This window comes from Thamnophis sirtalis, unplaced genomic scaffold (genome assembly GCF_051295495.1).
Source record: "Thamnophis sirtalis isolate CommonGarterSnake01/CBP01778 unplaced genomic scaffold, rThaSir2_p1.2 scaffold_9, whole genome shotgun sequence".
NCBI lineage: Eukaryota > Metazoa > Chordata > Lepidosauria > Squamata > Natricidae > Thamnophis > Thamnophis sirtalis.
Window position 1 is genome coordinate 16280597 of NW_028261389.1, and position 15300 is coordinate 16295896.

A 15300-nucleotide genomic window follows, 5' to 3' on the forward strand; every position below is an offset into this window, starting at 1 on the left:
GAAAAGAGCAAATAAAATTAATCATAATAGGTCTCCATTAGTCCCTACTGCCATCTGCACAACCTTAATGGAGAAGATACTATACAGTGTGGTAGAGGTGCATCAGTCTGTTGTTTGCAGATCCAATGAAGGCATGGATAAAGGACCTCTTTTGTTCATCTACAGCAGGGATCAGCAACCCGCGGCTCTGGAGCTGCATGTGGCTCTTTCATCCCTCTGCTGTGGCTGTCAGTGGGGCTTTCGATTAGGACAGGTAGAGGGAAAAGGATGCCACACTAGGAGACTCTATGGTGGGGGAAGCCAACTTCTGATCAGCAGAGGAAAAAGAACACCATGCTTAGGAGACTAAGATGGGGGAACCAGACTTGCGGTTGCCTCCAGGATTGAATGGGGGGCTTCCGGTTAGGACCTTTATGGCTCTTTGAAGTTGCTGACCCCTGATCTACAGCTATAGCACAGGATATTGTATGTCCAGAAGAAAAGCCCAGATCATTGATTGAATCAATTTGCTGCAAGAATTCCTCCACTTGTGGTCTTATCCTTTGCCAGGACTTTGAAAATGTCACCAACAGATAAGGAGGAATTCCTTCAGCACATTCTAAAGTCCAGATTGATCAAGTACTTACTTGGATCATTTTAATTAGTGTGTTCCCTTGCAGAGGTTCTGAACAGCTGACATTCCAAACCTGGTCCTTCCAAGACAATGGATTTATAGATAGCTCCCCCCCTTTTATATTATTTACACAGCCGAACAGAATAACATAAGTAACTTCTATCCGTGGCACGACAAAACCGCGCTCGACTAAAGCGCGCCCGATTAAACCGCGTCGCTGATGTCATCAACAGGGCGACAACAGCGTGCGCAGAGAAAGAAGGGCGCTTTAAATAGTTAAGGTAAGGGTTAGGTTTAGGGTTAGGTTTAGGGTTAGGATTAGGTTTAGGGTGAGATTAAGGGTTAGGGTTAGGATTAGGTTTAGGGGGGTTAGGTTTAGGTTTAGGGGCTAATTTTAGGTTTAGTGTTTACAGTGTGCTTCTGTCTCCGCGCTGTTGTCGCCCTGTGATGACGTCAGCTACGCGGTTTCGTCGAGCACGCTTTAGTCGAATGCGGTTTTGTGGTGGAACCACTTCTATCATGCTGTATTTGCGGGGCTGGGACAGGTTCATGGGTGTTCTTGATTGGGCAACATCAGATGGGTCACTTAATTTCCCCAAGGTAATAAGTGTGATGTAGTTTAAAGGCAAACCATCTCAGCTAGCTCAGTAAGAGTGACTATGTGAAGCAGGATGCACAGTATCCTGACTGTACCCCTACAATGTCTCAATCACACAAATGCAGCAGCAAATGGAGCAACAAGTAATTAAAATTTGCGGACTATCAGAAGGATCTTCTGGTCAGGAAGATGGAACTCTTACAGATCAGGACACAACTACTTTCTGCTCTTTTAAGAGTGAAAGACAACGAAAACCAGCTGTATTAAATAAACATAACATGAAAAAAAAAGTAAGCACTTAAAAAATACTTCAGAATGACATGAAAAATGCATTATAAAATAACCATTAGCAGTAATGCCTTTATAATAAGGTCTTCCTAACCTGGATTGAAAGCCAAGAAGATGGTAGATCACAGTAATTTTTAGACAATCCGCAAGACCACCAAGGAAAGCAAAAAAAGCAATTTAAAAAAAAATCAATGTGGAAATGATTCACTTTTCGGCAGTACAATCAAACATATGGTTATGGAATTCCTGGTTGTTTTCTGACCAGAAGAATAAATGAATAGAGTGAAGACAAGAGTTCTCACTCTGTGGATAATAAGATTGCTACTTTATTTATGCTAATGGTCCTTAAGATCTTTCATCAATTAAGACTACTTATTCATGGAACATTTTTATATGAAGAGAAGCAATGGGGAGGGGCCCTTTGAAAATTCTATCTTAAGTATACAGGTTTGTGTCTATCTGATTATGTGTGTGTGTGTGTCTTTGTGTGTGTGCATGCACATGTACATACTATAGTTATATCATGAAACTCCTACTATGGATAAGTTTTCTGAATGCCCCTTACATGGCAAAGGATATGAAAACCAGAATAGTAGTCTGTAATATAACAACATTTAGGAATTGCTGTTTTAAGATAAGTGAGGCTTTAAAAGCCGTTGGCCAAATAATGACTATTCAGCTATGTACATTATTAGACATTTGGATATTCTTTGATTAGATATTGTTTTGACCTTTCTTGCTTTGGCAGATGACCCAGAGAAGATTACGGTCTTGCCTGCATCCTATCTGTTCTCTTGACAATTAACCGAAGAGGTTTCTTGACATATAAGATATGGAAGGCTCTTCTCTTTGCAAGTATGCCATCTATGGAAGGAAACTAGAAGTGTCATGTCATATTTAGATCACATATTTTATCAGCGCTGAAACTCTAAAGTGGCCAGAGAATCAATTTATCCTCATGATTTTATCTCAATATCTTAATCATATGCTAGTAAGAATTTTTTTTTTAAAAAAATTAAAATCAGGAAACTAAAATATTTCAGCAGTTGATTGAAAAATTTACTTATTTTTACAATCTTCATAGCCTCTTGCTACTCATTTCAGTAAGGTAGCTGTTGGGGATTTCCTCTCTTTTCGTTGTTTATTATTTTATTCCCTTGGTCCCATCAGCTCAAATATCTGTGGCTGGTTGCAGGAGGGAACCAAGAACTAAAAGCAAAAAAGAGGAAAGTAGGAAATACATCTTCTGGAGAAATGTGTCATGTTTCTTATGGAAGGTACAGCATTGTGATTATTTCATATCTCACTATGCAACCGTAGCACAAATTTCTAGAGATTTAGCTAGGAAATCTGAACCTAATAGGGGAAAGATGGACAGACATATCAGGAAACATGTGAAGATTTTCAAGAAGCTTGATTGATTGATTGACTGAATGATTGATTAGGTGCCGTCAAGTCAGCATCAACTCTCAATGGCCACACAGATACATTTTCTCTGAGATGATTAGTCTCCAGCTTCACCTTCTAGGTATCTAAGCGATCCATTCATTACTTCTGAACTTGATTACAAAAATGGAAGGAAAAAGATGATGATGATCAGTAGGAAGGTAGGTTGACCTATTTGCATTGTTACTAATTATCCTCTTTTCTTTCCTTCCGCTCTTCCCAGCACTGTGGACCTTTCAAGGTAGCTGGACATGTTCAAAATATGATAGGCTAAGCATGATAATTTGTCTTGATTGATTTATAGTGTAATTTATTAATATTTCCTACTATTCAATGTATTTTCAGGAACACCCAAATTCACAAAAGACATATACAGTATATATCCAATTTTAAGAAGCCCCGACTTTCTATCCTTTCATTCTGCATGTAGAACTGTCAAATATAAAGGTCACATTATTACAAAAGTAAAATGATATAAATCTTCCAGCACCATAATTCTCAAAGTGGCTGCAAAGAGAGTACTCATATAGTAAAAGTATGAAAGAGGCGAATGCTCTAAATTGGAGAACGAGCCCCTGAAATATATGTTTGTGAGGAATGGGGGTTTACTGAGATGACTACAAATCTTGGATGAAAGATAACCAATCAATGTCTTCAGATAGTGTTTAGCTCTGTAACTTTATAAAGTGTCATTTATGCACAAAGCAGGAAAGCAAAATTCAACAGCAGAATTTCTATCAAGGAAGGAGAAGGACACTGTACTAGCAATCACAGAAAAACGATTAACAATCTGAGAGATGAACATATAGATAGTTCCAAGGAAGAAGAAATAAAAACAAGGAACCAGATTTTAAAGGGAGAAGTATCAAGGGAGGAAGGTTAGATAGAAAAGTGAGGAAGATATGAACATCCTCTCCTGAATTGTTTTTAACAGGAATGCATTGTAGTGAAGGAACCCATTCACCCCTTCTGATATTTGCCCCCTCTCTAAATGGTTCTAGAAGGAACAAGTTCTTTCCTTCTTCATTTTGTTTCATTAACCTAAACACATTTTCCTAAAGCGCCATGAAACACTGTTCTCTTAAGACACACACACCAAAGTCATAAAGGGGACTTCTCACAGAAGCAAGAGATGTTGGCATATCTTTGTTCTTGGAGAGTACATCTTGGTTTTTTTGGGGGAAAAGAACAGAGAAGCCTTAAGCTCAGTAAAAAGAAGATGGCAAGGAACATTAGGAGAAGCTGGAACTTTATAAGACTGACAGAAAGAAAAGAAGAGGCAACTATGAGCAGCTTTTTTTTCTTTTAAGAAAAAATAAAAGCAGCCCATTATGGAGTAAAGCAAAAATAGAAAAACAAAGCCTGGGAAAGTTTTGAGAAAGAGAGAGAGAGAGCCACAGACTAGACAACTAGCATGTAAGGGATGTCTCAGCCTCCAGAAAGGGACATGGGACTAGTTTCAGAAGGGAGACTCCCTATTTGAAAAAGGAAGGGAGAAATTACTTTCAGTCTTACAAGATGCAGCCTAAAAATAGAGCTAGTGTTTCCTGGTTGTGCTTTTCTGTCTGGGCTACCTTGCAAGGGTAATAAGCAGATTAGCATGTAATCTGTTGGGAGGAGATGCAGGGGGAAAAGATGGGGAGAATGACTGATAGGAGCCCACCAACATCTAAAGCAGGCCTACACAACAAGCAGCACCATCAAGAAGCCCGTAAAGCTGGCCAGCATTTTTAAAAGGTCCATTCAGTTTCCATCAAAAGACATGCGGCTGAGTAGCTCTAAGCCTCACTGCCAACAACTCCTCCAGCACTGCCATCACTTTGCTACCTGCCAAACAGTCCATCGGTTTTCCAGGTATTCCTTGCTTGGTGGCCTGCAAAGATTTTAAATTTATCAATGAGTCTCCTTCTCCTCTACTAATTGCACAGGTTTGATCTACAGAGGCAACCACTGCTTTTGCAGAGAATACATAGCTGCTTACTTCATATATACCTGTGTTTTCATATTTCAGAATGGGAACAAAATATATCTCAAATAATTGTGAATAATAAGATTTTAAAAAAAGCCAGATGATAAGCAAGAATTAAATAGGCACAGGAGTAAGTGTTGTGACCCGCCAGCAGAGCTGGCAGCAGATTCAGACAGTGAGGAGGTTGGGGAGGAAGATGGGCCAGTCCTGGAGTCTGGGGAAGGCTCAGATGAGGGCTCTGTGTCGGAGGCAGAGAGGGGGCCAGAGTCGTATGCCAGTTATCAGCTGCCTTCAGAGTCAGACATCAGTGAGGCAGATGAATAGCTGGAGTCTGTTCCCAGTGTGCACATGTGCAGAGTTGCCAGACGAAGGGAACATCTAAAAGAACAGGGGTCGACTTGGGAGTAAGGACTTGGGAGTAAGGTGGACGATGAATGGCCCCTCCCAGGGGAAATAAAAGAGGAGCGAAGGGGGAGTGGAGTTTGCAGGAGACAATCAGTGTGCTTAATTGGTTCGTGCCAAGTTTTGCAGATATCGGCCTGTCATCTCTCCAAGCCAGATAAGATCTGTGACTTTAAATCATCCCTCAAAAGACTTTGCTGGATGTGAATGAGGAGAATTCACAGTAACTTAATAAAATGTTTTTTTTTTGTTGGGACAAGGAGTTTGCTTCATTCTCTTGGGAAGCCTAGGTCAGAACAATAGGACAGATAAAAAGCCTTCGTTTTTGTTAAGATCAAAGCAATAAAGACATCCCTGCAAGAGTGAAACAGAATTCTGCTCAACTTCCTGCTTGTGTCCCTGTATCAAAAAAAAAAAATGAACCTATGACAATATCTACTTTGTAATATGGTTAACATATTAAAATCCATCTCCCATTTCTTTTCAGCTATCCCCAAGACTAAAATTTAAATGTTACAAAGCTACCATGCTTTGGACAAATATTAATGTGGCACTATTAAGATGAAAACTTGGCAAGTCGAACAGGAGTGCTCTTTCTCAGCTTTTGCCACAAGTCCTTGTCATTTTCTTATGTTGCTGTTCTCCCCCCCCCCCCATTGCATTTATAAGACCTGGTATCTAATGCCAATAAAAACAATGTTTGCTCCTTTAAAAGTCACAAAACTATAACTAGCCTGTTGTATGTGTGCCAGGAAGAAGTCCCAAATGGGTTTTTAGAGAAGATTGGGTTGGGTGGATTTTATTTCCAGAAACCAGGAAACTCAAATCTTAAAAACAAATTTCATATACAGATAACTATACAGGAAAGAAAAAGGAAGTAGAATTGAATATGGTCAGACATGGATAGGATACAATTTTGCACCTAATCCTTAAAGAGGATTGTAATAAAATTCAAAGGTACAAACATCTAGAAGCATTTCCACTTCTGTCATTCTTAAAATTTCGTATGTGAAGGAAGTCACTGAACTATATTAATATTACAGCACTGGAAAACAAAAAGATTGTAAAACTATCTATAATTCTGCATGATGGGACATGTAAAATGAGATCCTGATTTACAAGGTTTAAAATCTAAACTTCTGGATATAAAACTCTTAATTTTGTCTGTTTACCAAAGTAAATTGAATGACTGTTTACTCTTACTTTTTTTTCTTACACTGAGGTTTTTCCTTGGACAGTTATTTTAAGAATGTGGTTACTTTAAAAATATTATAAATATTTCATTTATTTATTAAGATTTATATAGTAGCAAAGCTATGAAAGCTAATTCTGATTTTAGAAATCCAAGAATGAAACACACTTGGAACACGAAATAATAATGGTTTTAATAAAGTGCTACCGAAGGCAAAGTATAATTGTAATCAATTGTTTAAGATTAAAGATAAAATTAAAAGTATTAGTAAGAAGCATCAAGCAGTACGAGAAGTAGAATACAGCTAATGCAGTTCTTTCCAATGAGAATCTACTTCTTTCAATACCAGGAAAAATAGTATATTTAATAGAAAAAAGAAATCTCCCATGTCCCAATACTTTGGCACTCAATTATCCTATTTATAAATAGAGAATCATCTATAGAACCATTTAGCAAGACATAAGTTGTAAGTCAAGGATTATCTGCATAGTAAATAAATGTATGAATATCAGACCATTTCTGATCCCATGATTCATTTTTTTTCACAGTAGTATCACAGGAAGGCAAAAAGGCTTTTTATTCTAAATGAAATTTACTTTTTAAAGTTATTTATTTTATCTTTGCAAAATAATTACATATAAATAATCAGCTGAACTCTTCCTTCCAGAGATAAGACTGTCATGTTTTTTTTTAAATGCAGAACCTTTACAATATGCACTACATACCAAACAATTCCCTAGGAACTATATTTCAGTGGAAACTTCTGGCACATGCCTTTAAACAAATATATGTTCAGTATTGTTCACATTTAGCTAGTGAAATGTGATTAGGTCTCTTTCCTGCTAGCTTCTTATCCAGTCAGAAATTAGGAAAATTAAGGTGCTGTTTTGTTTGGATTAAAAAAAAATCTCCTTTGCTGCCTTTTACTTTAAAGTATTTTAGATCTGACTTAAAAGAAATCTACATAGCAGAAGACTGGGATTTGCCAGCCTTATTTTACCATAATCTTCCATATGGCATTAATAAAGCTACATGCTAAATGTTTGGAACTTCTATGGCACACACAGGCTCTTGAAATTACCACAACAGTATTTTTAAATTTTCTCCCACTACATGTGATGAAAACAGGGAGTTTTACTGTTAGTTTTGCTTCCCAACTTTATCCTCTCCCATATATGAGTAAGTGGAGTTAATACCAAGAGGGAGGCTGATCGATAGCTCAACACAGGCTTTTATTGTAAGCCTGCTTATACAAATATTTTTACAATTTTAATAATACGCTTTCAATCATTCTTGAAACCTGCAAAGAGGAAACATGTGAGTGGCATCATATTCAGTAGTCTCTATTCTTGAGGGTCATTTTGCAAACATCCATCATTACCCACACGTGCTTTCCAACTGATTGAGTAGTTATGATTAACTGCATAAAAGCATTTCTCTTCTTGTATCCACATGCTTTTTCTAAGATGGAGACTCAGAAAATATTTATTAAACTGTGGTATTACACTTATAGAGCTATTAACCAACATTCCTTTCAGATAGAAGATCACACCAAATATTTGAGCAAATAAAAATCACAACTCTTTTTTAAGGTAAACCAAATAATTTTTTCAAAGACCTGATACCACAATCCATAGCAAACTATAAGCCTCGGGGATGAGGGTGGGTTTGTTACAATGTTTGCAGCATGACAGCTGTTGAAATGAGGAATGAAATTGTACAAGTTACAGAACCAAAAGCTAATAATAAACAATTGATAATAAGCAATCCAACTGAATAATAAAGCTGCAATGACTGGCAAATGGTTTTGTTATTGGCCTCTCTTCTCCATGATCAGAAAGGAAGAAAAATAAATATGAGTGAGATAAAAACTATGTCAGCGAGATGATGAGGGAAGAAGCTAATCCTTAATGTATTATCTTGTTCCACCCTCTCCTCCTCAACACAGTAATAGGTACACTGCCAATACACGAATAAAGCACATTTTTTCTCTGTTATGCAGAAAATAATCAGTTTAAGATTTTTTTAAAAAGAAAAAAGAGCTGCAGTGCTTCATCACAAATTTCAGACATGCCGGTCTAATAAAATCTTTAAATGAACATACTGACCTTGAAGTGAGGCTGAAGCAAGCAGCAAGTCCAGGGTAGGGAATGAGAAAGAGAAAGTCAGAGAAAGATTTAATGAGATACACACTCCAAACTTGACACATCAAGAAGAGTGACGGAAAAGCAGCATAGCATCAGAAAGCAGAGCCAGAAAGCAAGGTAAGACATTTTCAGTCAAATCTCAATATTTCAGAAAGTTTCTCAATTCACGAAAGAGCTTTCTAGTTAGATTGCATATTTTCATACATAACATGTGATTCAAGAGTCACCTTCAGCGAGATGGGCAGCGTATAATTTAATAAAAAAAAATTACCTAGGACAATTAATCAGTGGAACAACTTGCCTCCAGAAGTTTTAAATGCTCCAACCCTGGAAGTTTTTAAGGACAGATTAGATAACTATTTGTCTGAAGTGGTGTAGGGTTTCCTGTCTAAGCAGGGGGTTGGACTAGAAGACATCCAAGGTCCCTTCCAACTCGGTTATTCTATTCTATTCTAAATAAATAAAAACTATTTCAGGGCTCACCATCCAATAGTAACACTGAAAGAATTCTCAGTAGTACACTGTGTGGATCAGTGAAAAGTTAAGATTTTACTGTTGAGGAAATGTTCTTATCTTAGACATCTTAGTGGGAAAGTTAAAATCCTGACAATACCAAGTTTCTTTTGGCTGCTCCTCTTTCAAGTCTAGTATTTATTTGAAAAGATTATCTCAAAGAGGAAGCCAAATTTAATAAGAGGACAGAGATTAGGTGAAACTGAGCTTTCGTATGTTGCTCATGAAGCTTCAGGGGAACCTAGAATATTTAAGTAATCTTAAGTAATATATGAATATTAGACTTCAGAAGAAATACTGTATTTCATGTTATTCTCAAGTTTTTCTTCTTCAAGCATCTAGCAATTCGGGATTCTTTATAGTGTCCAGATGATATACCTCTTCCAAGCTTGAAAAATATGTAACTTGTATCCAGTTTTTTATTACTGTATATAATAATAATGAAAGGTAGAAGCTATTAAATTTATCTTTACACAAAGCTAAATTAAAACTGTAAATTAGGATATTTTATCATTTCAACTAAACAATTCAAAATGCACATATCTTAGTTCATTTATTTTCAAAACGGTAATTTTGAATGTTTGTTTTGCTCATTTGGTATTAATCCATGGATTTAAGAATAAAGCACAACCTCCTGAAAACATGAAAAAAGCAATGATTGATTGCTTTTAATTTGTTCAATGGATTCTGCTAAGGCACCACAAAGGTTATTTTGAATAAATTATATACTCTTTTTCATTTCTTTTGGGTGAACTATCACAGTTGTGTACAATGATATGCTTCGTATTTTTTTGTGGATTTAGAGAAGCTGTATATTAGTATCACTTTAATTCTAGTAGAACAGAAAAATACCATGTTATTCCAGCTTTGACTCAAGTTGACCTGCATGGGTCAAGTTTCTTTTACTTAAACCTTGTCAACTGAAGATTATTACTGGACTGACAATCTTTTGGCCTCTATGCTGGGAAAGCTGCTCTCGTATCACCAATTCTTCCCTGAAGTATTGTTGTAATCAGCATGGGAAATCAGTTTAGTTGGGATACTTAGGTTTTAATCTTTTTTCACCCGATCTAAGCAAGAAGAATTTAAAAACAGAGATATCAGTCAATGTTTCCTTTTTATGTATCACTTACTTGCTTATAATAAAAGAGCTCATAATATAAATGTATATATCTACTTTCTAAGTCCATTCCTTTAAAACTGTGAAAAGTCAAATTTATTCTTTGCCAAGAAATGGCATTAGGTTAAATTACATAGCAAAACATCTGACAATCTATTTGATAAATCATTCACCCCGATGACAAAAAGGCTGCAACAACCAGGAATTGTATGTTTGTAGTTTCAACATTAAATGTGGACTTTATATTTTTACAATCTAATATATGCTATAATAGTGTGTGTGCATATATATTCCAAAGTACTGCATCATAAGCGGTATGTATTATGTATAACTCTGAAATTTTCATATTGTACAAGGGGGTTCTCAGATTCTGTGTTATCACAACCCCTGAAATGACAAATGAATTTATGAGCTAGACAACAAATGTATCACTTTGATAATGACCTGCCCCCCCCACCAGGTCAAACACAACCCTGATTTGGCCCTCAATGAAATTGAGTTTGACACCCCTGATTTAAAGGAAAGCTTGCTAACTTTTTCGTATTTCCTGAAAACTATGTTTCATTTTCAAGACATCCATTTCTCATTTTCAGTGCCTTATTTATTTTTATCTTTATTTGTTTTTTATAGTAAGAAAGCCCTCCCTTGATTCAAACAAATAGGATACTGCAAATGTTCTATGCTTCACTATGCTCTTACAATAGTTTCCTCAATTGTACTTATTTATACATGGATTGAAAATTAATGGGAAAACGCTATTAGGAATTTTATTCACAGCAATACTATAAATTTATAGCAATATTACAAATGAATAAGGGGTGAGATTTAAAAATATAAATCACTCTGAAGACCTTGTAATTTTATGCCATTAGAGTATAATAAAAATTGTATTGTTAAGATGCAATAAATATACACAAAATAATTACCCAAGAGACCCAAGAAAAACTGTAGTCGATGAGTACACCTCACAGAAAAGAAACAATTAGTCTTGAACAAAATTCTGTATCCTACAAACTTCCATACAACCCTTCCTTATATACAGGCTGTCATGCAGGGGCAGACACTAGTAGGAAGGTAGACTGCATGACATATGCTTATTGGGAAAAGGCATTGCCAAAGGAACCATACAATAAATCAACCCGAGAGCCAGAGAAAGAGAGCAAGAAAAATGCAACATAAATATCAATGAAAAATGATTATGGAAAAGCAAGTTGAGAGCAAGGAGGTTTTATTTATTTATTTTTGTTTCATTAGGCAAAAATGCTACAAAAGAAATAATAATAAATTAATGTTTTTAAAGTTGACTGTAACAGATATATCAGAGATAATCGCATTGATTTTCTATTATTTATGGGAAACAGCTATGGGAAAATTCTTTTTCCCCTCACTTGCGAAGTGCCTTCCAAGGAAACAGGTGAAGAAAAGCCCCTGCATCTTAAAACTATCTGACTCTAAGCAGGATAAGTACCATCCAAAGACCAAGCTGAGCTGATAATCCAATCCTGAGAATTTGCTGTGCTCAGTTATTAGTATGCTCTTAATAAAATGCTTACTTTGCACTTCCCTACCAAACTCAACGTGAGAATTGTAAATGCTAAATTTACAGCTTTTCCCTATAATATACTTGCCTTCTGTTGTCTAGGGCTAGGGTAACATTTAGATTTCTGGATCAATCTGTTGTCATATTGAAATATTATATCAAACTAGCCGATAACCCGGTGTTGCCCAGGTATTTATTTATAGGGGGAAAGTGTCCGGACCAAATGTAATTTCTAATATTGGATTTTCCCCCTTACCAGAGGGAGCCCCCTTGTGGAATACTGGGAAGCCGTTACCAGGGCAACTTCACTGCGCTGTAGAGTAGAAGCCATTTTAAGGCAGTACAGTAGAAGCCATTTTAAGGCACAAAAGGCTGTATCTTTACAGAACACACACCCAGAGGGGTTTTAGGGGTGCCTGACCCCTACAGTATTTGTTTCCAGAGAGTAAGTCATCTGTGTACCAAGTTTTATATATATATATGAGAAAGATAAGATGAAAGAATAATACAGAAGGTAAGAAATAGCAATTTTATGAAGCTATTTCATTTCAAGAATTAAGTGGAAATTTCCTTAAGACATGACTTTGATCCACAAAATTTTACTGGCTTGTGGTCAGTATTTATAGGATTTATATCCTGTTTTTCTGCACATATGGATCCCGAAGATATCAATAATTAAAATATAAAACAATCAATTACTAAACTGGCTCAAACATGAAAGTTTTGGTTAAAGAGGGAGGTCGTAGAGGGCTGGAGATTGAAGGCAGCTCTCTGTACATTTTACAGTTTGGACACAGTAGGAAAAGGCTCTTTCCCCATGTACCTGGCAAACAAAGTATTTAAAACACTTCTGCCGCTAACCGTAATGTCCCGAACGATTCATATGGAGGTAGATGGTTTCTTAGATAGTAGTCAAGTTGTAAAACCAACCAAATCTTAAACTGTGCCCACAAGTAAAATATATCACCAAATCCATATTACCGTATTTTTCGGAGTATAAGCCGCACTGGAGTATAAACAAGCCACACCAAGGTTTTGAAGAGGCAAATTTAAAAAAAAGTAGGTAGATAGAGCGAGAGAGAAATACACTAGGTAGGTAGGGAGAGAAAGTAGTTAGCTAGGAAGATAAAGGGATGGAGAGAGAGAGACAGAGAGAACTAGAGAGATGGAGAGAGAGAAATACAGTAGGTTTTCCCGGGCCCCCAGGAACTCTCTGAAAGCCTCCATAAGGGTATGCACAGCCATTTTGGTGAAGTGGGCGGGGCTTTGGGAGGAAAAAAATGCTGTATTCGGTGAATAAGACGCACCAGATTTCCAGCCTCTTTTTTGAGGAAAAAAGGGGCGTCTTATACCCTGAAAAATACGGTAAGTAAATTAAGGAAGTCTCTAGTAAAAAAAAAAAGGATGCAGTTTATTTCAACCCAAAATTTCAATTTATCTTTCAGAATAGTCAAAAAATGGCAGACTTCTCAACTATTAAGAAAACATGTGTACCCGCCCGTAGCGTTTTAAAAAAAGCTCAATAAATCTGAACCATTCCTTCCCCACTCTTTTAACACCCTTCTCACCTTTCCAGTTCAGCTATCTTCTTATCTTTATCGTTCTTCTCATTTTCCATCTCTTTTAGGATTTCCAGCAGGCGATCAACTTCAGCTTGAGCCTTGGTAGACTCTTCTCGATACTGGGCCACCTCTTTTTCGAACTGCTGAAATCTATCATTCATCTCTGGATTGGCCCTGGCCTCAATGGTTGCTTCATAAGCCTTTTGAGAAAAAAACGTTCTAAGAGTTATTTCGCGCATCCATGCTATAAAATATTCTATTCTGAAAGAAAAAGAATAATGTTAAGGAGAGCCATTGCATACAAAATGGAGCCCAGTTCTTCTCACAGTACGAAGATACATTACGAGCCAAGGTGGCGCAGTGGTTAAATGCAGCACTGCAGGCTACTGCTAGATCAGCAGGTCAGTGGTTCAAATCTCACCAGCTCAGGGTTGACTCAGCCTTCCATCCTTCCGAGGTGGGTAAAATGAGGACCCAGATTGTTGGGGGCAATATGTTGACTCTCTGTAAACCGCTTAGAGAGGCCTGAAAGGCCTATGAAGCGGTATATAAGTCTACTGCTATTGCTATTGCTATTAATTCTTGAACAATGAAAACTGTACTCCTATCTCATATATTATTCACATAAAATGAGATCTTTATTATAGTTGTAAGATAAAGGTTCCCCTCACACATATGTGCTAGTTGTTCCCGAATCTAGGGGGCGGTGCTCATCTCCGTTTCAAAGCCAAAGACCCAGCGCTGGCTGAAGACATCTCTGTGGTCATGTGGCCGGCATGACTAAATGCCGAAGTCGCACGCAACGCTGTTACCTTCCCACCAAAGGTGGTCCCTATTTTTCTACTTGCATTTTTACATGCTTTCGAACTGCTAGGTTGGTAGAAGCTGGGACAAGTACCCTGTTTCCCCGAAAATAAGATCTCCGCGGATAATAAGCCCAATTGGGCTTTTGAGCGCATGCGCTAAAATACACCCTCCCCGAAAATATTGCAATACATCAGCAACCATGAGGTGACCACGCTCGCTGCCTCCTGCACCTCAAAAATAATAAGACCTCCCCCAAAATAAGACCAAGTGCTTATTTTGAGGGTCAAAAGAAAATAAGACCGTGTTTTATTTTTGCAGAAACAGGGTAACGGGAGCTCATGTGGTGCTGGGGATTCGAACCGCTGACCTTTCTGATTGACAAGCTCAGAGTCTTAGCCACTGAGCCACAAGTATTCTTTAGATTTGTTAATGTATGAGTGTCCAATACGAGCCATATTTTTATATTGAATATTTTCACCTATCCTAGAAGCAACAGAATAAGTATTTTTTAAAATAATAATAATTACTATAAATTATACTACAATATTTTAAAATTTTCTATGGGAAAATTTTACATTTTTGTTTTTTTCCAGCTGCTGCCAGTTTTTGCTTTTGTTTGATTATCTTGAGAGACTCAGATTTTAGTCTAGACAACTTCACCCTAATACTTTATGGGTCTCCTGGGAATCCCAATAAACTCTGCATGGCCATGTGACAACTACAACCAATGGATGAAACACATCTGACCACAAACATTCTCCAAGAGGTTACTGTCTTTAAGATTGACTTAAAATTTTACTGGCTGGCTAGAGTCAAAAATACTATTGACAGTTAGTTAGTTAGTATGTATAAGACAGGTGTCCATCTCCCCTTCCAGCTAAGATACATTTTTTGGCTAATTTCTGGTTATGGAAGTCTGTGGTTATGGACAGAATTGGACTATTTCCCTTCTTTTTTAAAATACAGTGATTTCCCAAACCCCAAAAAAAAGGCCACTATTCCAGATTGGAAGTGTTTCCATAAAAATTTTCAGTAGCTTCCCCTAGTTCATAATATGAGTTTTCTTAAGTCTCTGATTTGCAGACTTTCAATTATCAACACCT

The 15300-nt window shown here is 37.0% G+C and overlaps 1 protein-coding gene across 1 annotated transcript in view; it reads right to left on the reverse strand.

Moving 5' to 3' along the window:
* Nucleotides 1-15300, reverse strand: part of LOC148044051 (ELKS/Rab6-interacting/CAST family member 1-like) — a 105088-nt gene that overhangs the window by 45145 nt on the left and 44643 nt on the right. Inside the window, exons 12-13 of the mRNA XM_087722922.1 lie at nucleotides 13397-13590; nucleotides 8617-8628 (exon numbers count right to left, since the gene is read on the reverse strand). Coding sequence (XP_087579048.1) covers nucleotides 8617-8628; nucleotides 13397-13590 — 206 coding nt within the window. The remainder of the gene's footprint in view (nucleotides 1-8616; nucleotides 8629-13396; nucleotides 13591-15300) is intronic.